General features: G+C 36.5%; 2 protein-coding genes across 3 annotated transcripts in view; one reads left to right on the top strand and one right to left on the bottom strand.

The window, feature by feature from the left end:
• ST18 (ST18 C2H2C-type zinc finger transcription factor) overlaps positions 1-27,557 on the bottom strand; it is a 277,028-nt gene that overhangs the window by 128,799 nt on the left and 120,672 nt on the right. Inside the window, exon 1 of one of the 2 annotated variants that reach the window (XM_087707069.1) lies at positions 20,377-20,477. The exons of the other annotated variant lie outside the window; for it this stretch is intronic. The gene's annotated coding sequence lies outside the window, so the exon portion shown is untranslated. Of the gene's footprint in view, positions 1-20,376; positions 20,478-27,557 lie in introns of those variants that run through there. 2 annotated transcript variants of the gene reach the window in all.
• On the top strand, positions 6,788-9,096 carry LOC148049212 (uncharacterized). The gene is made up of 2 exons (XM_087707067.1): positions 6,788-8,591; positions 8,641-9,096. The coding sequence occupies exon 1, from the start codon at positions 7,332-7,334 to the stop codon at positions 8,301-8,303; it is 972 nt and encodes a 323-aa protein (XP_087563193.1). The 5' UTR covers positions 6,788-7,331; the 3' UTR covers positions 8,304-8,591; positions 8,641-9,096.

Here is a 27,557-nt window from a genome sequence, read left to right as displayed (position 1 = left end):
CCCTCTAGCCTAGAACATAGCCTAGAACGTTTTTTCCCTCCCCAATAAATATTTCCATCAAGATTCAAGCAGGGGCATGAAGGCTACTGTGTATTCATGCCTTCCAGGAAGTGGCATACAGTAACAAACTGCATGCAAATATTGAAGTTTCATTTATCTGTCATAATCATTATTACCAAGAGAAGTGTCACTAGATGAATTTGTCTAATGTCCTTTTAAATTCATGGAGGGATGAATTGTATGGCAACAAATTTCATACATTTCTGTTGTTTGGAGAAGGCAATTTTTTGTCTGCCCTAAACTGACTCTCATATCAATTTTGTTTAAAATTATAGGAAAAGAGTTTAAGTTTAAAGTTATAGGAGAAGAGAAAAGGATAATAAGCTATTTTCTCAGCAGTACGGTGAGATTCAGCAACCAGAATCAGGCACATCATATCCCTAGAAACATGTACTGTATGTTGGTACAGTTTGGAAAAATGCTGAAATGTTTGTAAATTTAACACTGTATATGAAAATCTATGCCCATACTACTAGATAACCCATTAATTATTTTATGTTGTTATATTTGTGATATTTCTCACATTGTAATTAAATTATTTTCATATTTCTGTACACCAGAGGTGGTTTCCTACCAGTTCAACTAACCAGTAGTAATTTGGCAGCCTGGGTCACTGGAACCGGCAGCGACTCATGCATACCACATCCCCCAAACCGGTTCTCCTCCAGCGGCACCATCTTGATTTTTGGTTCTGCACATGCACAGAACAATTTTCATTGCAGAAATGTAATTTTTTCCCTTTTCTAACATTTTGTGCATGCACAGACCTTTTAAAATGCAAATGTGCACGCCGAACTGGCAGTAATGCCGGAAGCAACCCACCCATGCTGTACACCCTCTAGAAACACAGAGCTGACAGAAAATAAACAAGTATTTTAAATAAACCTTTTCAAGAAAGAAATGTGAAAAAAATATCCTAAGCCACAATGTAATACACATAGTCTTTTAAAAAAAATCTTTCATGTTCTTCTTTTTCAAGACTATTTTATTATTTAAATTGTTTAGATTTGTGTTCTGCTTTTTTCCTCTGTAATTTCAAGTTACTATATGAATTTCTGGTTCCTTTTGATTATTCCCACAATAACAACTCTGCAAAATAAACAAGATCATTGTCAGCCTCCGTTTTGCTACTGCTTCGGCTGCCATTGAAATGGGGAGGGGGGGCATGGTATTTGGGAGGGGAATCATTGTTGTGCTGGAGGAAGATTCTAGATTTTGAACTGACCACCTTACTGTGCATGTGGAGGAGGAGTGTTTCCCGCCAAGGCCAATGGCCCAGCATTCCATCCTGGTGATGCCTTTCGACGTTATCTCACACCTGACATTTGGGAGAATTATGATTGGACTGTATACGGGATGCCAAGGGGAGGGGAATGAATTATACAATATATTATTCGCTTTCGTGCCTAAATAATCAGACTTAGCTTAGCTTAGCTTCTTTTCATTTATAATTAGTAAAAGTACACTTGATTTCAACAAATGGAGTCCGGTGGTTTTCTTTCCTGATTTGTGAATCAAGAAGATAGAGGCTGCATGCACTGCTGAAAATGTTCCCCAGCATTTCCAGCCGGAGGAGGAGGGAGCCGTTAGTTCCAGTTCATCTGAAGAATCAGATGATGAGCACTCTCATCGTTGGGTAAGTTCAACCAGAGGCCCCATGCTTATCCCAATTGAACTAAGAGTGCCACTTTCTGGTGCGACTGAAAAACTTTTAGCTCTACTGGATTCAGGCTGTTCTCGCTGTATGATAAGTCCAGCAATGGTGGAAAAACTTGGCTTGAAATTGAGAACTTTGAAAACTCCTATTGTTTTTTGCCAAATCGATGGTTCTATAGGAGGAGGGGGTCCTGCTCATTTTTCTACTGAGCCCTTACAAATGATCATGGGGACCCACCAAGAATTAATCACTTTTATTGTGGCACCTGGGATAGACCGGCCCCTTATTTTGGGACTCCCCTGGCTTCGTAAATGGAACCCTCGCATTAACTGGAGGAAGGGGTGGTTACGCATTCGCACTAGCGCACCCCCTGAAAGGGAGGTTGAATCTCCAGATGCTGCTGATTCTAACCTCACTTTGGCAGCCAGGGGGCAGGAGAGGATTGAAGGGGAGGAAAAAATTCCGAGAGAATATTGGGATCTAAGGGGAGTATTTAGTGAGAAATCTTCTGATAAACTCCCCCCCCCCACAGGCCCACTGATTGCACCATTGATATTTTGCCTGGGGTGAAGCTTCCCAAGCCCCAGATATATTCAATGTCCCTTAGGGAGATGGAGGAGATGAGGAGATTCATTGACAAGAATTTGGAAAGGGGTTTTATTGAGCCAGCTAGACCCAAGGTAGCGGCTCCTGTGCTCTTCAGAGAAAAGAAAGATGGCTCTCTCAGATTATGTGTGGACTTCAAAAATTTAAACTGCATCTCTGCCCAGAATCTGTACCCATTACCACTGATGAAGGACATGCTGGCCCAACTGGGAAAGGGTCGCATTTTCACTAAACTGGACTTGAGAGAAGCATACTATAGAGTCCGTATAAAAGAGGGAGACAAGTGGAAAACAACTTTCAACTGCCCCCTTGGCTGTTTCCAATTTCGAGTGATGGCGTTTGGCCTACAGGGGATGCCTGCGGTCTTCATGCAGTTAATTAATGAGGTGTTGCATGACCATCTCTACAAAGGCATTATCGTATATTTAGATGATATCCTTATTTACACGGAAACACGTGAGGAACACGTAAAGCTGGTTCGTACTGTGCTGAAAAAGCTTTGGGCCGCGGAGCTTTATGCCAAATTGTCCAAATGTGAATTCCACCAGGAGAAGGTTGACTACCTAGGCTATCGTATTTCCCACGTGGGTGTGGAGATGGACCCCATTAAAGTTAAAGCGGTCACTGAGTGGGAGGCCCCTCGTGCACACAGGCAGTTGCAAAAAATTTTGGGGTTTGCCAATTTCTATCGTCAGTTCATCCCTTCTTTTGCTAAGATAACTCTTCCCATAACTAACCTATTAAAGTCCAAAGGTGGGCCGAAGCCCAAGCCTAGCCAGCCGTTGGATTGGACCATGGAATGTCAAGCTGCTTTTGAGAAGTTGAAATGCCTTTTTGCCGAAGAACCGGTCCTCAAGCACCCGGACATGGATGCGCCTTTTGTGGTTCAGGCTGATTCCAGCGACGTGGCTGTGGGGGCCGTATTGCTTCAAGCCAATGATCAAGGTAACTTACAACCCTGCGCATACACCTCTCGCAAACTGACTGACACAGAGAGACGTTGGGCTATGTGGGAGAAGGAGGCATTTGCTGTTCGTTGGGCTTTAGCCACATGGTGCCATTTTCTAGAGGGCGCCAAGCACCCGTTCGAGGTGTGGACTGACCATAAAAATTTGGAAGCTTTGAGAACTCCCAGGAAACTTTCTCCTAAACAGATGCGCTGGGCTCAACATTTCAATCATTTTAATTTCACTTTGAAGTACATTCCGGGGGGGGGGGTAGAATTTTATGGCTGATGCTTTGTCCCAGCTTCCTCAATATAATTGTTCTAAGCTCAGCGTGGTCCAGCCTGTCATTCCCATGATGAACATCGCTGCTCCAGTGATTACTAGGCATCAAGCACATTCTAAAGTGGAGGTGTCCCGGGACTTTCTTTCCAACCTCAAGAAAGCCCTCCCTAATGATTATTGGTTCCAGCAGCACATGGGTGAATGTACCATGAGGGATGACTTGCCCTGGATTGGGGTGAAACTTTACGTTCCTATGTCTCTTCGACTAGTTGTTCTTCAGCGAGCTCATGATTCCTAGATGGCGGGGCATTTTGGTTTCGTGAAGACGTTCCATCTCGTCAAGAGGCAATTTTGGTGGCCTTCTTTGAAAAAGGACATTGAAAGTTATGTTGCCAGTTGTCTCATTTGTGCCGCTGCTAAACGCCCACCGGGGAAGCCTCAAGGATTGCTCCAGATTGTAGCTCGCCCCGTCGCCCCTTGGAAGGAAATCTCTATGGACTTCATTGTGGAACTCCCTGAGAGTCAGGGACAGACCGTTATTTGGGTAGTTGCTGACTTGTTCTCTAAGCAAGTCCATTTCATTCCAAGATTCCGTCTGCTAAGACTCTTGCTAAGATGTTCATCTCCCACATTTACCACTTACATGGGGTACCCAACCGCATGATTTCAGATAGGGGTGTGCAGTTCACCTCCATGTTTTGGAGGGAGTTTCTGAAGCAAATTGGCTCCGCCCAGGGCTTAAGCTCCACCCACCACCCTCAAACTTATGGGGCTTGTGAGAGGACTAATTCTGTTCTGGAACAGTATTTACATTGTTTCATCAACTACCAGCAGGATGATTGGGTGGATTTGTTGCCGCATGCGGAGGTGGCTTTTAACAATTCTGTGCATAGCAGCACTGGCTTCACCCCTTTCCGGGTGGTGTATGGCCAGGATTTTGTACCCATTCCTGAGGCTGCTCGTGAACAGCCTCAAGTGGTGTCTCTATCTGAGTGGAGTGATCGCCTTCGGCACGTTTGGCCTTTAGCACTCCAAACTTTGGATGCTGCGCATCGCGCGCATAAGAAACAGGCTGATAAGAAACGGACTAAGCCTTATGATTACAAAGTTGGTGATCAAGTTTATCTGTCTACTAAATTTCTTCAGACTCCACAAAAGTCGAAGAAGTTGGGGCCTAAATATGTTGGCCCGTTTCCTATTATCAAGATCATCAATCCTGTTTCTGTTCGGCTGCAACTGCCTAAACACCTCAACCGGGTTTACCCTGTTTTTCATGTTAACCTCATAAAGCCTGTTTGCACTTCATCTTTACGTCTGCCTGTTCCACCACCGCCCGTCCCGCTGTTGATTGATGGTGAACAACATTTCGAGGTTCGCAAGATTTTGGACTCCCGTAAACGCCGGAATCGTATCCAGTACTTGGTGGCTTGGAAGCATTTTCCACCCTCTCATGCCGAATGGGTGGACAAGTCCCATGTTCGGGCCCCTACATTGCTCCGCCAGTTCTATTCCACTTATCCTGACAAGCCCTGATTTGGCCTGTTTCCTGACAAGTTTTCTCTCTTCTCTCTCTCTTCCTCTCCCCTTTTCCCTTTTTGTTTTGTTGTTCGTCTGTTTGTTTGTGTTTTGTCGTTCTGCAGGTTTGACCGCCTTTTTCTGGAGGAGGGCCGGATGTCAGCCTCCGCTTTGCTACTGCTTCGGCTGCCATTGAAACAGGGAGGGGGGCATGGTATTTGGCAGGGGAATCATTTTTGTGCTGGAAGAAGATTCTAGATTTTGAACTGACCACCTTACTGTGCATGTGGAGGAGGAGTGTTTCCCGCCAAGGCCAACGGCCCAGCATTCCATCCTGGTGATGCCTTTTGACGTTATCTCACACCTGACATTTGGGAGAATTATGATTGGACTGCCAAGGGGAGGGGAGTGAATTATACAATATATTATTCGCTTTCGCGCCTAAATAATCAGACTTAGCTTAGCTTCGCTTCTTTTCATTTATAATTAGTAAAAGTACACTTGATTTCAACAAATGGAGTCTGGTGGTTTTCTTTCCTGATTTGTGAATGAAGAAGGGCTGACAATCATTGATTGATTCCTAATTATCCAGTATTCTTCATGGGCAAAGATTTGAACCTAAGTCCTAGACCACTACTCTTATATCTCATAGATTTTAGATTTGTTTTGTGGGAGATGCTAAGTCTATTGTTACAATCACTATTGTAACTATTCTGGTGGTATGTTGTGGATTTGGAACATATCTTGCCACTGGAGGTATGTTTCACACAATTGGGATATGATCATTAAATTCATCCTAACTTTGTGGTCTATGATTAATTCACAGAATTTTAACAAAGCAGTGTATTCTTGTAGAATTATGCCATGAAAATTGGTCCGGCTTCTGGTGACATCTCATCAGTATAGTTTCAAGCAATCATAGCTTCAACTGAAACAAATATATTCAAACTATTTAATTCAGAGTATATTATTTGATATAAATTTCTTTGGATAGAGTGATAACAAAACCACAACCAAGCAGGACTGAGTTTGATCCTATTGCCTCCCTACAGTTACCCAGGAAGTTATGCATAAAAACACTCTGTCAATTATATGTAATGTCATTTTATTATATTTGAAAACTCTTAACATTTTTCTGTAAAGTAAAAACATTAGCTTTTATTTACAGTATGAAGAAATTCACTATCCAGTTAGAAATGGGAAAAAAAATTTCTCCATCATTGTTGGTGATAAACAAAATTTCAGACTGACAATGAAAGCAGGAGGAGCAGCTGTTCTTAAATTGTTTGTATGATTGTGTGTTTTCCACTTAAACAGAGGAAGGAAATGTGAGGGCTTTCATCCTGGATCTGGACAAGAAGAAGGGACAAAAAAGTAATTGGAGGTTTTGAGCAAAAGAGCTAATTAAATTCTGAAAAATACAAAGGAACCACATTTTTGAGATGATGAAATGTTTGCTTATTGAATTAAGATCTGGTAGTATAGATTTTGAAATTAGTAAATTAGGCACATATGCAACTGATTTATTCACTATGACTTTTTTTTTTAAAAAAAACTAATTTTAAGGCAGCTACCCTGTTCATTGCCCCTTTGATAAAAATAAAATTCTGCACAATTTTCATGATTTGTTACATTTAGAAATAAACATTTTTTTAGTTTGCTAAGAATATTTGCTAAGAGTAGAGCACAATAAAGATGCAGGAAGCTGAGAGGGCTTCGAGGGGAGGGGCTGCCGCCGTCGGGAGCTAAGTAAAGCTCCTGCCAGGACTCTGGTTCGTATATCTTATAAGATCTATAGATATCTCTCCTTTCTGGCAGAAAGGGGCAGGGAGAAGGTCAGTCGTTAGGATCTCTTTGTAATTCATAGCTTTTTTTTTTTTGCTGTGAATGGAGAAGAGGTTCAACATTAGCTGAGCCTTTACTCCGGCCAGTTTTCCGCGCTGCTTTTTTTTGCAGCCTAGGCAGATTGCCTCCCCCCCAGGACAAAACTAAGCTATTTAAAAGCCAATTCGGGCGGGGAACATTCCCGAGGAACTTTCTCTATTACTATTTAAAATACCAGCTTCAATCTCGCAAAAGGCTCCCTCTCTTCTTTTTTTAACTGCGTCACAAGATGGCGATCTCGTAGCTTTTGTGTTTGATCTGACGCAGCTAGCTGACCCTACCCTCCTGAAGGCTTCTCCGTACTAATTGCTAAAAGATTATCTGAGGGGAGCACAGACTTTGATTTTTGGCTCGCTGGATTCTCTTATTTTTATTCTGGAATGGCTCCCAAACTTAGACAGAAGCGCCTCCTTAATAATATATCTCCCAAAAATGCCATGAAGCCGCTACCCTTGTTTCCTACACCCTCCACGGGAGATTTGCTAACACAAGAATTCCTTCTTAAAACGCTTAATGATTTCAGACAGGAGATTAATCAACTGATTTCGGATTTATCTGATGAATTTGATGCTAAAATTGCTCAGGCAAAGCAGGATATAATCGGGGTAATGACAGTCATGACAGATTATATTGCTGAAACGGAGGACAAATTGGAACTTTTGGAAGAAAGTAACCTTAATCTGATATCAAAAATTCAAACGTTAGAACAGGAAATTGAATCTGCACAAAAAGAAATTGTCAAATTAAATTATAACAAGTCTGCCTTTGCTATACGTGTTAGAGGGCTGCGTGAAAACCAACAGGAGAATTTGAAACAGACATTCTTTGAGGCTTTCAGCCGCTTGGTGGGAAGTCCGGGACTTAACTTTGATTGGCAGATTCAAAGAATTTACCGCCAGAATTCCTGGGTAGCAAAACAGCGACAGCTTCCGAGGGACATAATAATATACTTTACTACAAGGGAATCTAGAAATGAGATAACACAGAGGCTCTACGGAAAGAGGTTGAGAATTGACGGGGACGACTTGATTGTTTTTAAGGAAATACCATTTCAAATGTTAAGATCAAGGAGACAGTATGCTTTCTTAACCGAAGAACTCAGAAACTCTCAGATTTCATATAGATGGGAAGTCCCAGCTGGTATTACAGTTACATTTGGCGACCAAAAACACCGCATTAACTCTGTCTGTGAAGCCCGAAAATTTTACTACGAGACCCTGAAGGCGGGACTTCCTGATTCATCCGGATCTGGGGAGAGACAGGGAGAAGGAGAAGACAAACAGCGAGACACGTGGTTACAAGGTGGAGCGTGTTGCTTTTCTCTTCCGGAAGGGCAGAAGACTAAAGAATAAAGACTAGCGATGTTTTTAAAGCTTTATGATTTCCGTCTGGGATAAAATGGAAAAGTGGCATATCGATGATGAGACATGGAGACTGAAAGAAGCGTTGCTGATTGGGGACATATATTGTACAGAAATTTTGTTTGAACTCTAACTTTAATTGCGCATGAACTATTCTTTTAGGTGAAGAGAGCGGAAATTGTGATCTTTTTGAGTTGTGGTTTGGGACAAACGGAGTTGGGAGGTGCGTGGGAGAGGGAAGGGCAGCGAAAGTTTAATTAGATTACATGGGGCTAGAACGTAAGCTGATGTTTGTTTGAGTTGCTATATTAATATAAGGTTAAGAAAGTTTGGTCGGAGAATCTTCAGGAAAGTGGAGTAAATATGGGAGGAGCAACGAATATGGATAAAATATATATGTGGATATGGATAAAGGCAGGGTGGAAGGTAAAAAATTTATATGTGGAGGTGGGTAAGGATAGAAAGGGAGGTGTTGGAAATGAAAAATGAAAGAAGTATTTGAGTTAATGGTGTTATAGAAAGGTTTGGATACTTGGATAAAAAAGGAGATAAATTAAAGGTTTGAATAGATAGACAAAGCAAGGAGATTTTTAGTTGGGGAATTCTAACTGATCAACTTACCTGGCTCTAATATAGTTTGAAACCCTGCAAGTAGTAAAATAATCGAAATTTGGAATGAGTCACATTGATTAAGATTTATAGATAATGGGAAGCTGTGGTAACGTAGTGGGCTTATGACCCTTTTTGTTTCTTTCTCCTTTTTGTGTGTGAGTGTGGGTGTTTTTTTTTTTATTATTTCTTATTTTCTACTATTTTTCCTTTTTCTTTTTGGCTACTTTTATCTTACTTTTTTTAAATTTTAAAGTTAGTTGGCCTTATTATACTTAAATGCTTGTTAAAGAATTATGCCGGGCATGGGACCTGCGAAGCCGTAAGGGGGTTAGGGAGGGGGGATTATAGGGGGGAGGGGGGAGGGTGGAATTACAGTTTCAATCCTTAGAACAATAAGAATTCACTTGTGTACTGCCGTTTTTTTTTTTCTTTTTCTTTTTTTCTTTTTCTACTTTTATTGTAAAAAACAAATTGAATTGTATGGATACACCAAAGTGGGGAGAAGAGGGAAAGAGAAGGGAGAAGTAAAGAGGGAGTGAGAGGGAATGTAAGGAGGGTAAATGGAGGGAGGGGGAGATGTCTGAGGGGGAAGGGAAGTAGAAGAGGGGAATGTTGGAGGGGTGAAAGGAAAGTTGGAGGGCGAAGAGAGGGTGTATGGGGGAATGAAGTGTTATGTTGGGGGGTTTTTTTTTTTTTTTCCTTTTTTCTTTGCACAGTATATAAGTGATTGTACAAAATGAAAATGAAAATGAAAATGAAATAAAATATTTAAAACTTAAAAGATGCAGGAAGCTTTCTGAATCTTCTGATCTCATCCAGCCTACCAAGACCTCAGGACTGGGGCCACACTCCACCATGAACCACAGAAACCTCTGTACACTCTGTGGATTAACCTGAAACACCAAAATATATTTCACAGCAAAGATATTATACAACAATTATGTATTGTATATTATTTGTTATAAAGAATTCTAAATTTTAAGAGAAGGCTGGTGTCTCCAGATGTATTGGGATTATAGTCTTCAACACAAATTAAAGACTGGGGAAAACTGACTGACATTCATTTTCTTCACCCATCCATAATTCAAAAGCTAGGAAATGTTTGTGTTCCAAAACTATGCATTTAGTTTATTATTATGAATTGTAGCCTATAATGATTGCAGTTAAACATAACTAAGAAACTTGACTATTGGATGGTAAAACAATTGCAGATTGAAGTCATTCTGATTTTGAGTTATTGTGCTTTATGTACTATTTGATCTCTGTTAAAAAGACTGATTAATAGCAATAACAATCTGATGCTCAAACCTGCTCAAATCATAAATATTATCTGGTTTGTATTTACCATTTTGTGTATTATTTAATTTGAAGCTCAAGTTGGTTTACATGGGTACCCTACTTTATTTTATCTCCATAACAAAAGGGCAATTATATGCCATAAAGTTGGTATCAACTCTTAGGGATATTTGTCCAATAGTGCACTCCTCGACACTCTGAGCCCATCCATTTTGCTGCTGGTCATCCTTTTTTTCCCTTTCACCTTTTTCAGAATTATAGACTTATCAAGTCTTTGCATAAATCTTTGCATAATGTGTCCAAAACATGATAATTTGAGCATCATGAATTGTCTCTCAAGTGGTAACTCTGGATTTCATTTGTTTCATGATTCTTTAATTTGCTTCTTTTTCCATTCATGATATGGTACCTCAGGAATGTTTTCCAATATCAAAGTTCAAAATCATTGCTAGTCTTTCTATTCCTTTTCAGAGTCTGACTTTCACATTCATAGAGCAGAGAAAACCAGTATTTGCATAATTCTGATTTAATTGGCATTTGTAGCTTCTTTTCCAATACATTCATTGCTATTGTACCAAGTATTAGTTTGTGGTACATTTCTCGACTTTTATTAGATTTTTAAAAGCAGAAGGTATCCATCATTTAATATGTTCATTGTTATTTCAAATGTTGGTTACTTTAGTTATTATTAGTTTGGTCTTTGCATTTAATCATAGTCCCATTTTATGTGTACTCCTTGACTCATATTACTAGAACTTCAGATAATTTGTATGAGGACAATGAGATGTTGTAGAATTTCCATTTTCATAAGCACATTGCATAGCTTGACATGGTTAACACAAATGAAGGTTTTTTTAGCAGCAATTGAATTACACTGGTGCACATTTTATGGCCATGTAGCTTCAGCATTTGGTTGCTTGCTCTTTAGCAATTTCTTTTCACATGCATTCTTCACAAACTCAACACTTCCTCTGGTTCCCAATCAATGAAATTCAGGACACCAAAGCCAATCCTGTGGTCCATCTTGAAAATTATGGATATATCTCAAGATCCTATCATGAAAACGAATTGGCTTTCTTCTTTCAAGCCTTTTCAGCTTGACTAGGAAGTTGCACATGAGCAATCTGTGATCTGTTCCACAATCAGTTCCTTATTATATCTTTGCTGTTGCAATCAATATTTGATCATTGTTTGCATTTTAGTCAAGAACTGTCCTTACTCATATTTCCTGACTATAAAAGAAATGCCATTCCTTCTTTCATGTGTCCTAAATGTTAAAAACCATGATTTTCTGACTGAAAGTGACCATTCAGTTCAGTTCTCTGATGAAGTTGTCAAAGTATAGTCAATGCATTTTATCTTTCAAAGTGTGAAGTACTGAGTTGACCTATATTTATGTTCTTTGTATTTCATGGTCCCATTCTAATTCTCTCTCTTTTCAGTTTTGGCTTTTCTGGTCTTCTTATGGTAACAACTATTATATATTGTATTGTATTGTATTGTAAGTTTATTTATAGGTCTGAAGACTAATCTAGCTATGTCATAAACACTAATAGAATATGTCAAATGATTGTCAATGATTCCTTGAAAGTATGTTGAGGGCTTCTTATTATCAATATATATATATATATATATACACATATATACATACATACATACACATACATACATACATACACATACATACATACATACATACATACATACATACATACATACATACATGGTTTTCTTGGTAGAGTACAAAAGCTTTAGTTAGGATGACTTTATGCTTTGGTTGACCTGGTATTATAAATTCTTCATTATCCTTCCCAGGTGCATACAGACACACGCACATATATACTGTCATGATGAAGTCAATACAGTAGGATTTGAGAGGAAATCAAATCATTATATGGTCCAAAACAGTTAATTTTCTATAGCAAGTTCAGTCCATTTAATTTAGAAAGGAGCTAACTATTGCTTAGTTAATAAATGATGTGAATAGAATTTACTTATTAATCTTGTGTATCTGTATTACTCAATCTGCATTTCCATTCCCAGCAATCTTTTTTTAAGATTGCATATTTACTACAATCAAATATTAGAGAATTCAAGGAACTTTTTAATCTGCATATATCCACATTATTCAGTCTTTTTCAGTATTATGACTATAAATGTAACCAACTTCAAAATGTAACAAGAATTTGAGCATCTCTCTTCCCCACTACAGCTAATATTACAGAAGGCTATATGAAATATGTAACATATGGTGTATGACATATGACCTAAATAGCTCTTTATAGGAATAAACAAGCAGTCAAACAGTTGAACTGATTTTTGTAAATGTTATGCAAATACTTGAATAAGTCTGTTTCTTTGCATAATCTAAAATTAGAAATGTGTTTGTGGGTCTCTCTCTCTCTCTCTCTCTCTCTCTCTCTCTCTCTCTCTCTCTCTCTCTCTCTCTCTCTCTGTGTGTGTGTGTGTGTGTGTGTTTGCAATGAAGGATAATGGAGGATAATAGAAAATGCTCCAAAGAAAATGGCTATCCATGTAGATAATTAAAAATAAAGTGTTTGATCAGAAAGAAAACTTCTCTGTTGCTTGCTGCCATTCAAACCTTAGATGGGGTAGCTTGCAGTGTGATTGCAATAGTAATGGGAAATGTGGCTCTGTTCTCTGATGCTGAGTCGTGATTGAAGGCACTGACCTGCCATAGACTTATAATAGGGGAGCAGGTGTGGCAATGATGGACTTTAATTTCCTTTAATAAACCTTTTATGTGCCACACTTTTACTGCCATTCCATGCTCTCCAAGGTCCTGCACATAATAGGTTCATTACTTTTGATTACTATAGTCTATTGAGACAAACAACTCCAGATCACACTATATATTATGTGCAGTTAAACCAATACAGACTATTTATCCAATGTGCTGTATTTCACCTGCAACTCTGCTGAAAAAAATTAACGGCCACTCTTAGAAGTTAAAACTATTATTTTTTTAAAAGCAGTTAGAATTCCATCCTCATCATTTCATAATAAATGCTACACCAATCACTGCAATTCTTTTTTTAATTGTGAAATAAACAAAAAGAAGTGCAGGGAATTCTGGCTCTTTTTAAGCAGCATTTATTTGAGTTTTTATTTGGTCATGAATATTTAAATACCACACAGTGGGTGCAAAACACTAGCCAAATCAATATAGGTGATTTTTTTTCTATTGATTTTCTTTCTTTAGGAAAATCATTTGAATTTATGACAGATGTTTAAACAGATTAAGATTAATCTGGCTAGGCCTATTTAGTATGATGAACATAGCACTGTAAACCCATCATCACGGGCTGAGGGTGTCTGCTGCATATAAAGTAGTCCACAGAAAACTCAAATCACCCTCCCCTTCCCCCAACTTCCTCAAAAAGCTGAAGTTATTTACTATGTCCCAATGCAGTGCAGTTTTCCATCTATTCAATGGCATATTTTAAAGAGTTGTGATGCAAAGTTGGGCAATTACTTCCATTCTCTTCAAAAGTCTACTTGAGCTCTTTGATAGAGCCTTGTTTTATGACACATTGCTAAATATTAAGCAGCCCTTTCTTAATAAGAAAAATTGAAATAAATCAACTGGCTATTTAACTAAAGTAATTGAATGAAGAATATACTCATATTGTGGTAAAAAATATATGTCAAGATGGAGGCTGAAATGGTACAATCAAAGTTCCAACTCATTTATCTGATGCACATAAAAAACAGGTGGAGCTTCATTCACATTATCACAGCCACCATCTTGTTGTTGTTTTTTAAATCACATTTTGCAGACCCTCCTACTTTGGGGCATGGTATTCAAACCGCCTTTTATTAACTCAAGCAATACTACATTTTAAAAATAATAATTTAGCATCCTTTCTCCATTAAAACATACCACATTTTTCAGTATGCAGCAACAACAAATAAGAAGCAGCAGAATATCACCATAATCCAGCATATCACATTTTATCCCAATTGCTGAACACTACAAGGTAAATATTACTATATCCTTTCTTAATTCCACTTGTGCGCCAAACAACTACCTAGTTCAATTTTTTCAACCTGGTGCCCACTATTAAATGTAGTGTCTTCATTATACTGCTGTTTTTGCATCATGCTTTCCTATTGTTTTTCATGCATTGTCTTTTATTGTAAAGCCACTCAGAGCTAATGTTAAACGGGGTATCATACAAATCTCAACAACAACAATAATAACACTAGTCAGTGTGATTATTGGAAGTTGACAACAAATCTGGAGAGAAATTAATTAAGAAATCAGTCAACCTGATATGATTATTTTTCTGAACTCTAGAAGCATTGACACTACTAAAGACAAAATGTTTGATGTTTCCTTAAATAGCTTGTACATATTTTAAGTTTTCAGAGCATAATGAACTGAAATAAACATTCCTAAAATAATGTTCTATAATTGTAAGACAAATATTAACATTTATAGGTTGGTTGTATGGATGAAATGACCATGAAACAGCAATTACATCTACCCTGTGGAATAGCATATACCTGGAAATTCAGATTATTCCAAACTTGTTAGCCTTTTCCGAGGCACTGAAGACCTAACTGTTTCCCCAGATGTCTGGATCAAGAGGTTAAGTTAGTATTGATGCATTTTCTTTTCTTTCTTTTTTCTTTACTTTTCTGTCTTTTTGGGGGGTGAGTGCAGTTATTTTTATTTACTCTTGCATGCCAGTTATTTTACATTGTAACCTTGAGTTTTAATTCTGTACATTATCCAAGTCACCTGTATGAGATGGAATGTAAGTATGATTGGTCACATCAAATATATCAGCCATCTAATCAATTGATAAGTTCCTTTGATTCCAGTGGAATTATTTTATAATGTATATAACATGCTCTCCATTGCACATTATATGTATGCTCAAATTTATATTTGTCAGCAGTTTGAGATAGGTCAAACAGAGCCTGAATAGAGCCAAATTGGTGCAGGTAGCAGGCTAGAAACTGTGAGTTCTAGTCCTGCCTTAGTCTCTCTCTCTTAGTCCTAGGAAGGAAGCAAAGGCAAACCACTTCTGAAAAATCTTGTCAAGAAAATTTAAGTCTAATCCAGACAGTTGCCAGAAGTTAAAATCTTACTCTAAGGCACACAAATGCAGGTACACATACACACACCCTGAAGATATTCCAGCATGGTATTTGATTGTTGTAGGGCAGGTGTCAAACTTGTGTCATCACGATGGTGTCACATGATGTATCTGGACTTTTTCCCCTTCGTGGGTGTGGCCAGTATGTGACACATCTGGCCCATGGACCAGGAGTTTGACTGCCATGTTATAGGGTATTAAAGCAAGCTCACAAAAGCCTCTCCAAATTTCTCTCTGTCCCACCTTATTTAAAGAAAAATCAATGCAGAATTGAGTTTCTTTCTTATTCTTGCTTCAGTTCTGTGTAATCTTTTTTGTAAATCACTCTGATAGTTCTTTCATACCTTTTTCAAAGCCCTGTCTCAATTACTTTATACCATCAGATCAACAAGACTCCTTCTGTATGTTTTAAATTCATCTGATCATAGAGAAAATATATCCTTTGTCTACTATACCAGTAGTGTAGATTTTTACTGACATTGTAGCTTATTCTATTCTTGGTTTTTAGTTTTCCATGTGCGGAGTGTTTGATTAATTGACTCTAACAGAATATCAAACATCTGCAGCTTGAAAAGAAACAGCTTGGTGATAAGAAGGCTGAAGAGTTATGGCCATGCAGTTCCATTCTTTCGTTTTCTCATGCCTCTTTGGTCTATGTAATAATCTACTAAAAGCTTGCTTACTTCACACACACACAGACACAGAGAGAATGCACGTGGTTACACATTGCACAAAGTAACACTGAATGGCATAAAAAACTTGGAAACAATTTAGTAAACTTAACACAACAATGATCCCAACTCATAAAAATACAAAATAAGCCAGCATAAACTCACCTAACCCCCAACTCAAATGCCTGAAGGAACATCCAGGTTCTTGATCTCTTACCAAAAGCTAAGAGGGTTGGGGATCATCCAAATGAAACCATAACGTATCATAAAGAAGCAAAAGTTCCAACTAGTTCCTTCCTCTATTTGACCAAACTTCGTTCAATATATAATAGTTTGAATCTGCATTCTTTTGAACTGCATTTTAAAAATTGTAGGGGGGAAAAAGCACAGTGAAATAAACTGAACTATGTCATTCTAACCATAAGTTGGAAAACAGATAAGCATTTCTTTTTTTTAATATAATGGCATGATTTTAAAAAGTTTCTTTGACATCATTAAAAATAACAGACTTGAAATTTGAAAAGTAAAACTGTAGGAGGAAGAAATTTTGTTAGGCTTAAAAGATAAGAAGCTTATATATTACTTTTATGTGGAGTTTACATTGTAATTCCCAATATCCTACTAAAAGCTGCCATCTTAAGTACACTTATTGGGATGCATATTCACCCACAGACATAAAATATGTGATTTAATCAAGAGTTCCTTTAAGTACGTGTTCACACAATAGAGCATTATAGTTCATTTGACTAATGATTTTCATTTTAATAACGCCTTCAAAGAGCTTTTATATTCACTAGTGACAGGCAATGTTTTATGTGATCTTAAAATGAAAATATTATGCTTTGCCCTTAGTTTCTGGGAGCAACATTTTTTAATATTTTGGAGTAAAATGCAATGAGATCATATGCAATTAAGGAAAAAAGTATATAGCAAAGCAAACCCCTCATAAATTCTGCAAAGTAACCAATATTTTCATATTAGACAGTAAGTGTATCACTATGCATATATGAGTGTGTATATGAGCAGACATAAACGCTCATGGTTTTGTGTACAAATAACTTTTGACATATCCATTTTAAATTTCAATACTTCAATACTGAACTCTGTTTAACTTAACAGAATTAAGTATACACGATTTTGGTACCACTGAGTTTAATTGTCCAACTTTTAAACCTGAAACATTTCCCAGTTTTAACCTGCATAATCAAAACACAGACCCAAGTAAACTGCACATTTGATTGAGCTCTTGTTTAGATTTCTGTTTGCAGTGAGCATTTTATAGAAGTACGTATAGGACTACATATACTGTAAGCAGCAAAAGTGATCCTCCAAACTTTTGCCCATCTTGTTATAAACGTTAGACATTCACAAAAAAGTTGCAAGCATCAGCTGAATGATTTTGTTCTTTGTGGCTAAAAACAAAGGAGTTTGAACTGTCTCCTGTCCTCCATCATGTTCCCAAATCAAATTGGTTGCTTTTATAAAATGAAAATGAAGATTTTGATCAAAACCTTAAAATGAGCCTTGCAATTTGAAGCTCTTGCTTGCAATTGATAAAATGAATGGATCCTGTTTCCTTAACATTAAAACATTTTCATGAATAAAATGGCCTTAAGTGAAATTTTCAATATGTTTATGTTTTTAGTTTATTAAATTTGTTTGTTGCCCATCTTGCCTTAGGACAACGTTAGAAGGCTTACAAGTTAAAAGCAATAAAACTGTACAGGTGTGTGTCTATCTGCATGTATGTATATGTGTATCTATACAATACAATACAATACAATACAATACAATACAATACAATACAATACAATACAATACAATACAATACAATACAATACAATACAATACAATACAATACAATACAATAGCAGAGTTGGAAGGGACCTTGGAGGTCTTCTAGTCCAACCCCCTGCCTAGGCAGGAAACCCTATACCGTTTCAGACAAATGGCTATCCAACATCTTCTTAAAGACTTCCAGTGTTGGGGCATTCACAACTTCTGGGGGCAAGCTGTTCCACTGATTAATTGTTCTGTCAGGAAATTTCTCCTCAGTTTTAAGTTGCTTCTCTCCTTGATTAGTTTCCACCCATTGCTTCTTGTTCTACCCTCAGGTGCCTTGGAAAATAGTTTGACTTCCTCTTCTTTGTGGCAACTCCTGAGATATTGGAACACTGCTATCATGTCTTCTTTCTATTAAACTAGACATACTCAGTTCCTGCAACTTTGTGTAAAATCCTGATTAGAATAGGGTGACTGCAGTGCTTAAATACCTTGTATTTAATATAATTTCTAGTTTCACCATCATTCAAATATGGGCTCCAATTTGTTTTGTTTTTTTAATTTTGTGTCTGACTGGGATTGAGCTTATACAAACAATTTTTTGTGTGATGAATAACGTGACTTGATTGATTGGAGCAGATAAGAATTATTTAGAAACCATGCAACCTACTCTTCTTTGTAACATAAAAATATGAAAGTAAATAAAACTGTTGAAGCAAAATAATAAATATCTGATCACAATCCCTCTTGATTTCTACTTCCTCTTCCCTTATAAATTTCCACTTGATATTATAGATATACCTGCTGCTTTACTATAAGAAAGTTGATAATCTGGTGTCCATTTACACTTGGAAAGGAAGAAAATCAGATTGATGGATTGCTATCTCAAATGACTCTTCGGGTTACAGAAGAGGCCAAGGACTATGTTTACAGCAGAAAATCCTAACATTAGAATAATAAATCTATGTCCACACAGAGATTATAACATTGTAACTTAGTAAAAAAACAAATTCCTAGGAGCTTTCTAGGTTGGGAATAAATTTGCCCACTACTATTGGCCTTCTTGGTAAGCAAGATGTCAATTTCATTATGCTTTATAAAATGTAGATTGAAAGAAAATTATAACCATCAGAAAAGAATAAAGCTGGTTAAATACATTTTATAAGAACTCATGAACTAATTAAACTAAGTACAATTGGATGAATATTAAATTTCATATTTTACATACTTATACATGTTACAGAATTAAAATGTGGATAATAATAATTTTGAGGTTAAGGAAAGAACAATATCATATTATGAGATATTAGCAGATACTTAATAATGAAAGAAAATAAAAAGTCAGTTCAGAATGTTACTTTAGAATATTATCTGTATTTGTTTTCGTTTTTAAATCAGCTATACATCAACAGCATCAAAGCTGTAATTAGAGTATTTTCTCTGATGCTTTATAGCTTTCAGGATTTTGAAAGCTGCTTTTGCACACATTATTATTCATATGATCATTAATGTTGTTGCACCCTCAAAATGAAAAATAAATGATATGAATCTGACTACTGTACCAATATTCCTGTTCTCCAAAACTAGAATAGACAAGTTTAAATGCTAAACCTAAATAAGAGAGAGTTTTAATTTGAGACTATGCACCATGTAATCCTTTCTATGATAGCATGGTAAAAGAGGACATCTATTTTCGAAAAGGGATCTAAAATTCAAAACTGGGTTAACAGTGGAATACATGTTATACCAGAGACAAGCTTGAATGAGTCTTTAATGAGGATGATTTATTTTGATTCTCACTTCTGATTTTGGAGTTGTCACTGCTGTTGTATACCTCGTCCACGCAACTTTGCACAACTGGCAGGACTGAATATAAACCAAAGCCATATGTTTATGTCCTTTTGCCAAACGATTACAGCAAATAGTTCTATTATTCCCTTAGGTAACTCATGTGTGCCAAGGATTTCTATTAGTCTGCTTTATCAAGGCATCAGAGGGTAAAGTCACAGCTTTATGAAATGGGGGTGGGATGGGGGCAGGTGCTAACTTTATATCTTCAGAATAAATATGCACAAATCTTATGCTCTTTAGTAAAAATAATTTTTGTAAGAAAAATAAGTATCTTTGGGGTTTTATAGTACAAGGATATCAGTTTTCTGGATAATTCATTGCAACTACAAAATTTAAAAAGAAAGAAAACTGATTGTTAATACAATGGCAGAGTATAAATAGAATAAAATAACTTTTAGTTTAAAAGAATAAAAGCTTCAATATACTGTGATGGAAGTATTTAATGAATGTTTTGCACAATATTTATTTATGTGAAAATATTTATTTTTAATACGAAGGCATACATGTATATGTGAAAATATCATTGCTGCTTGCCTCATCTGAAAGGGAAAAAAATAGAAGCACCATTCCCATATTTAAAAGATCCTTTGGGAATTAACTAATCATATTGTCTGAATAAATCAAAAGTTTTAAAATCCAAACAAAATGTCCAAATGAAACAAGTTTGACAAATGAGATAACATACTTTCCACTCAAAACTAAACACCAAAAATGTTATCCCACCTTTGTTTGCTTCGGAGTAAAATTATGTGCAAATTCCAAATGACCAAATCCGTCTCTTGGACCAAAATGTCTTGTCTGACTTAACAGATAATCCCAAAATTCATTCTCTGTAAGAAAGAATGCAAGGTTTACAAATTGTTACTGAAATTGAATTTGGACAATGACTATGTGAAGCATTGCATGATTCAATGGCCAAAGAATTTGCAGCATAATATAATGTTTGAACAATGGGAAAACATGTGGATGAAGGGTTGCAAACTTAAATTAAACTATTATCTAAAAGAAATTGTTTATAAAATGATGCATAGTTGGTATTTAACACCTCCCCCAAATTGTCAAAGATATGCAAAGTGATTTCAAATGTATGTTAGAAATGTAAATGCAAAGAAGGAACTTTTCACCATTTTGTGGAGTTCTGATAAGTAAAGAAATACAGTAAAATTCATATTTTACTGCAGAAGATTTTTAAAAAATGAATATATAATTAAGGTAGAGACTTTTCTTTTAAGCTTAATGGACAAAGAAGTTTTTTGGGGGAGGGGGATCTGGAACCTTGTTGCTATACATATTCACAGCAGCAAGAATGCTTTATGGCTAGAGAGAAGTTCCCTGAAGATGGGCTCCAGCATGAGTCCGAAAGCTCAGAAGAGAAAACTCTGGTCCTGGTAACCGACCCAGATTGGACTCTGCAGAATGCTTCATGCACAAAAATGGAAAGATATTCTAATTTCCACAATGGATGAATGGGTAAAAGAACTGATGGAACTAACACTGATGGCTAAATTCACTGCACTAACCAAATAAAGTAATATATCTAACTTTTGTATTTTGTACTTGAGATGGAGGGGAAAAAAATGAAACTTTGGATTTTGCAAATCAGAGAATATTTATTTACATACGTTTATCATTTGGTGTTGTCATTTGAAAATTCAAAGGAAACTGTACCCAATGTATGTTACGAATTATATTGTAATTCCATGCATGTATGTCAATAAATGTAATAAATAGACAACTTCGTTTGGAGATGAATTACACAGATCTTTATTTAGAATTTGTAGTTTTACTTAAGTACAATATCAGCAATGTGAACTAAAGATGAGAAGATTCAAATCAGGGAGACTTTGTGTGTTTTCAGGCCATATCATGTGCCATATCATAAAAAGTTATCTTCAGTAAAGAAACATGGGCATCCATATCAAGTAAAGCTTTTCCAAATCATGTGATCTTATGTTATATGCAAGTTTCACCCTTATATTTTTGATTCCATGCATGTGCTTGGCTTGCACACATGCACCCAGCTTAGAAAATGTGGCTAAATAGGACAGCATAGTGCCAGGTTGGATGGGCAGTGGGCAGGTCTTCACTACCAGTCACCCAAACCAGTCTGAACCGGCTGAATACCATCACTGGTCATGATACAAGTAAAACAAAGAGTAGAATTTGCATTGCAGTATTACATGATTTGTTATTATTTGTGTAATTATAAATATATGAGAGTAATATATCTACTATGCTTTCTCAGATAAAAGGGACAGTATAAACATTGTGGAAAAATATAGTGGGGGGAAAAACAGAGCTGTACATCTATTCTAAAGCTTTATTTCAAAAACATATACCAACTGCTCTTCGAGGATCAATACATTTCTCATATTATCTATCATCTATCTATCTATCTATCTATCTATCTATCTATCTATCTATCTATCTATCTATCTATCTATCTATACACACACACACACACATACTTCTTAATAATATACTTGGAAAGTACTATAGAAATTTCATTATTGTTACTGTAATATTGAACAGCTTTAGATATGGGACACTTATAAGTCAATAATTATATGATATAAACTTAGGAAACACAATGGATTTGCTAATGGTTTTCTCCAGCTGAAAGAACTACAAGGTTTAATTCTTACCCTGACATCTGTTTATAATTTAAGCAAAGAAGTGTAAAATATAAGAAAAAAAGGTATATATAATGCTGGCTAAGGTGCTAGTCTAGAAGCAGCAAGAACCAAGGTGTAGTATTTCCTTGGCCACTGATGGCATCTAAGTGAGTTTGGGCCAGTCACTGTTGTTGTTTTTTACTGAAAGACCCTGGGCTATGAATATCTGATTTAAGAATAAACCTTGGATATGAACTGGCTGCCTATTACTAAAAATGGCAGATGGTGTTGTCCTTTCTTAAGCTGACAAACTGCTGAAACCACTCAGTGCTTTCAGGAACTGCTGAAGCCAGACACTTTTAATATGCAGCCTTTTCCCAACAGTTTTCAGCAGTTCCTGAGACCATTCAATAGTTCGTCAGCTTGAAGAAGAACAACAATGTCTGCTATAGACAGTGTGTTTTTAAATACAAGTTCTGACCTACATACAAATTTGAGTTAAAACCTGGGAATGCCTCAAATTCATGATAGGGCCTGGGAGATGATGATAACCTTCTGGCTGAACATTCAATTCTTTCCAGCTGGCCTTCCTTCCATAGTTCTGATAAATAACTTCTACTCTCCCTGGAAACATAAGCTGGCATTGTATGGACTTTCTCCATTGTTTTTAATCTCATTAGGCTATGATCAATCCAAACAATTGGTTTTCAATAGAATAAGAGCTATGGAGTTCCAGTTAGACGTTAATAGGATACTTCTACATAATAGAAATGGGATAAGATAGGGTATATGGCAATCAGAAAGATATCTGAGAGATCTAACTGTCCCTAAGTTCAAATAGAATTTTTAGAGGTAGATTTAAGCACTATATCAGCAAGGCTGATATAATAAAATCCCCCCAGCAGAATGAATATGTACATGTGGTAATATGGAAGTTGAAAACATTACACATGTTTTATTACGCTACAAATACTATAGGGCTATTAGATCAAAATACATCCTCCCCAGGCATGAAAACCTCTTACCTTTGCTACTGGTTCGGAACCAGGAGCACTTGCATGCGGGGCTTCTGCGCATGCACAGAACCTTCTGCTCATGCACAGAGCATCCGTGATGATGTCTGGGCAAGTGGGCGGAGCCCCCCACTGCCACTACTTTCATCCGAACCAGAGCAAACTGGCAGAATATCACCTCTGATCCTTCCCATAATAGAGTGATTCCTAGGTAGACCATATAATTTTTACATGAATTCTCCAGGACTTAAATCCTGGCATTACTCGTACAGTAGCCAAATGTTTATGCTACTACAATGAAAATAAGGCAAAACCGAATAAAGAAGTAATGACTCTTATTTTCACTAATATTTTCTTCAGTTGTACTTTAATAATTTTTGGTGAATATATATTTGTTATATGGTCTTAATACTATATGTAGGCTTTATTAATATGTAGATTAACAAATACAATAGTGTTTTAATAGGGATGTGTTAATAGGGATATACTCTGCATTTTATTTACTTAACACTAGTCAATATATATTTGTGCTCATTTGCCTTATTTTGATTCTGATTCTACTTATTATCTTTCATTCCTTTTTGGCTGTTTTATGTTGCTGGTCATAGAATGAATAAATATTACATGACATTACATGAGTCCCTAGGGAGTGGGCGGCATACAAATCCCAATAAAGTCAAAGTCAAAGACATGCGTTAAAAGCTGAGTTAGGAACAAAATTTGTTCTTGACTAGTGTGGCTGCCTGCATAGAATTGGGTGGTTAAAAAGACTGGATCAAAGTGATAGATTACAGTTCAAAGTTTTCAGTAAAGAGACATTCATTTTCAGTGGATTGATTTGTAATGCACACACACACACACACACACACACACGTAAAAGAACGTGTGTGTGAGTGTGTGTATGTATAAGTAATTTTTTAAATATTGTTCTACCAGGTCAAAGGTCCAAAAAGACTAGAGTCCTACTATTAACACCAGTTCTGGCATACAAAATGCCTTATGCATAATTCCACTTAGAATCAATACCATTTTTAAAAACTCACAGTAAAAAATATCTAAAACATTATACCACACAAAGTATATATTGGATTGCAACATCTCTATCTGCATATCTTTTTTCTACAAGGCAAACTGGACAGTTAAAAATGAATTTTAGAACATTGACTCATTAATATCCTTTAAGGTGTCTTGACAATTTACTAAGGAACATGTTTATAGTCCTGAATGCTACTTAGTCTTGAGCAGTCCATAGTCTAGAATGTTACACAGTTGCAGCTTCAACATGAAGGAAAAACATGAAAAAGGTGAGGAACTTTATAGTTCAGTGTTTCTCAACTTTTACAATTTGAAGAGGTCTGATACAAATTTCCCTAAGCTTGCTGAGAAATTCTGGAAGTTGAAGCTATACATCTTCAAGGCGCCAAAGATGAAAAACATTGTTATAGTTTGAAGATCAGGGCCAGTTAGATGGCCTCATTCCCCAGAAATAAGAGACATCTTGCCTGCCTGTTTGCCTACTTGCTAGTCAACCTATCTACTTCTCTCATACATCAGTATTTTGGTCACTACAGTTTAAGTTGATCCATAGGATTATATTAGTATCTATATGCAATCAAGGACAGTTATGGTAAAGAAACTGATTTAGAGAGCTCCAAAGGATGTTTTCCTCCTTGACTTCAAGCTGCTGTAACTATCTAATGATTAAACAGAGCAAAAGTTGGTTGTTCAGAAATTACTGGTATTCCCACTATCTGAAAAGTTGCACTCATTGATTGATTTCTTGACATTGCAGTTTGATAATATAAATCTTCAAGCACAGACCCCTTCTCTTTAAACGTTTTGTAGGTGATCTTGGTTGGATAAGGATATCACTGAATCCCAGTGCATGCAGCTATTCTCATAATTTCAATGAAAACATTAGAACATTTCTATTGTACAAGAAAAGTTTGTGATGGATTGTATTCATTCACCTTTATTTTTAAAATATTTTAGATGTTTAAACTGCATTTTGTATGTTTCATTGAAAGAATGCCTTTGAATTTCCCAGATTGCAATAAAAAACCTTTTATCACAGCGTTTAGAAAGAATATTCAGATCAATGGTATTTTGGAATTAACGATGAACAAAGTTATCTTTTGTCAGGATATCCAATTATAAATCTGATGATTTGTTTCTTTAATCTTTTGTTTTAAAAACAAACTGAAGAAGAAGGAAAAGAAGGGATTTAAATTCCTTTTTCTAGCCATATCCCATTTTAGCTCCTTATTTTTCTGGAAAGGGTATTTTTGAAGCCGAGTGACATTCAGTAATGAGCAGCTAGAATTTCCACAATTGGTGGACATTACTAACTTTCCTACCAATACTATCACTTTGGATATCTATCCTAGGGCACATCTGGAATTAAGATACCACCAATTTCTTCATGGTGTAAGATTACTTTTGATGCATATTATTTTAGTGTCTATAATTTTGAGTATCTCCTATTGAAGCTGAAAATACTGTTTGTAATATTTATATTGATAATAAGTAGAGGCACATAGAGAGAGGCACAAGTTGAGTTAAGATTCTTTTCCAAATTTGGATGTGTCAGACAGACTAAGGTAAGTATTACAACAAAGAAAGAAAATGGCATTATGGATGACAGGAAATAAATGACCCTAATAACTAAAAGTATGTTAATCTTATAATAGACACACTTCTAGAAAAGTAGGTTGTGTACCCTGATAAGATTTTAATTTACTAATCTAGTTTCTTACAAGAGGCACTTTGCATCTGCCTCAGTCCTTTTGTTTGTAATACATTATTCTAAAACAAAAGATTACTGAAAGGAACTCTTTCAACATCCTCAAATTTAGCAGTCTTCCCCCAACACACACACACACACACACACACACATACACACACAGACACAACTTCCTTATTCTCTAATGCTCCATCAGGTTCTATATTTATTAGCAATACAGTTTCTACTTATTTTCCCAAAGATTGCCAATAAAGCTCTAAATCACATGAGGGAGTAGCTGTAAACCCTTGGAGTTCCCTAATGTCAAACTCATTAGCATCCGAATAACCACACGCCAGCACATCATCTGCACAATTGTGAATTTTACTACTTTTAATAACATTTCTCAAAAGACTCATTTTTAACTTTCTTCAATGGCTAGTCCTCAAGGGACAAGGTGCTTCCTGACACTCACAGCTTCAACTCAAGAACCAGGCCGTTTGCTGTCAGAAGCGTCACCCTCTGCCCTAACCCCATCTGCTGTCTCTTGCTTCCTAAGGGACTGAGAGTTAAGGCAGCACAGCTGAGATCTACTTAGGAAACTGCACTGGGGAGGGTGTAGCTGTGCAGATTGACTGCACAATGTGCTGGATTTCTGAGAGAAGTAGAGATGTTGCAAAAAGAGCTTGGGAAAATATCGAGGAACTACTGGGATTTTATAGCCCCTTTACGTCACTGAACATCAGGAGGTCGGTTTCAAATGGATTGGAGGTTCAGTCATTTCAAATTGTATGACTTCTTATGTGAGACACATGGATCAATATTAACAGTTAAGTTGTTAAGAAGGGGTTTGGGGAAGTTTCTTTAGCAGCAGATGGAATTTCCCTCTCTTGTCATTTTAGCTATACACTCCTGAAAAAGCACTCTGATTTCCAAGTGGCTATTTTAGATCAATTAATATTTTAAAAATAAGATATGTTTATGTACTGTGATTTTCTGAACCATTTATTTTAAAAAGTTACATAAGTAACACAACTAACATTCAATCTAACTTCTATCTCATTATACAAGTAATCCATTTATTTAATTATTGTCTATACTGCCTAGCAAAAGTTCTACCTGACTATTGTATGTATTGTCATTATTACATATATCCAATGAAACTGGCGGAATGGCCAATCTGTAGTTGAACATTTAAAAGTTTAGACTGCAATAAATTTTCAGTTTATTACAATATTTTTTTAAAATATTTACTTGTACATCATATAATTTGTTCACGATCAAGTCATCATATTATATATATATATTCACATATTTGAATGTTCTCTCATGAAAACAACTTATGCGTTTAACAAGGCAATCAGAAGAAGGTTAGCATAGGATCAGTTTCAACAACTTGTTAATTTATTATATGTAAATATTTCCATTAATGAGGGAGCCTTCAAAATTCCTCCCCTGAATATGTTGATAGAGAAATACCACACCTTGTGCTCTGGCTATATATTTGCAGCAGTTGAGTTACAATTAGAGAAGTCAAATTGGTCTGGGCTACTG

Source organism: Thamnophis sirtalis, unplaced genomic scaffold (assembly GCF_051295495.1).
Source record: "Thamnophis sirtalis isolate CommonGarterSnake01/CBP01778 unplaced genomic scaffold, rThaSir2_p1.2 scaffold_2, whole genome shotgun sequence".
NCBI classification, from domain to species: Eukaryota; Metazoa; Chordata; class Lepidosauria; order Squamata; family Natricidae; genus Thamnophis; species Thamnophis sirtalis.
This window is presented reverse-complemented; position numbering and strand designations above follow the sequence as displayed.

Bases quoted from the DNA above. Each gene is read 5' to 3' on its own strand.
- LOC148049212 (XM_087707067.1), top strand. From the start codon at position 7,332: ATGGCTCCCAAACTTAGACAGAAGCGCCTCCTTAATAATATATCTCCC.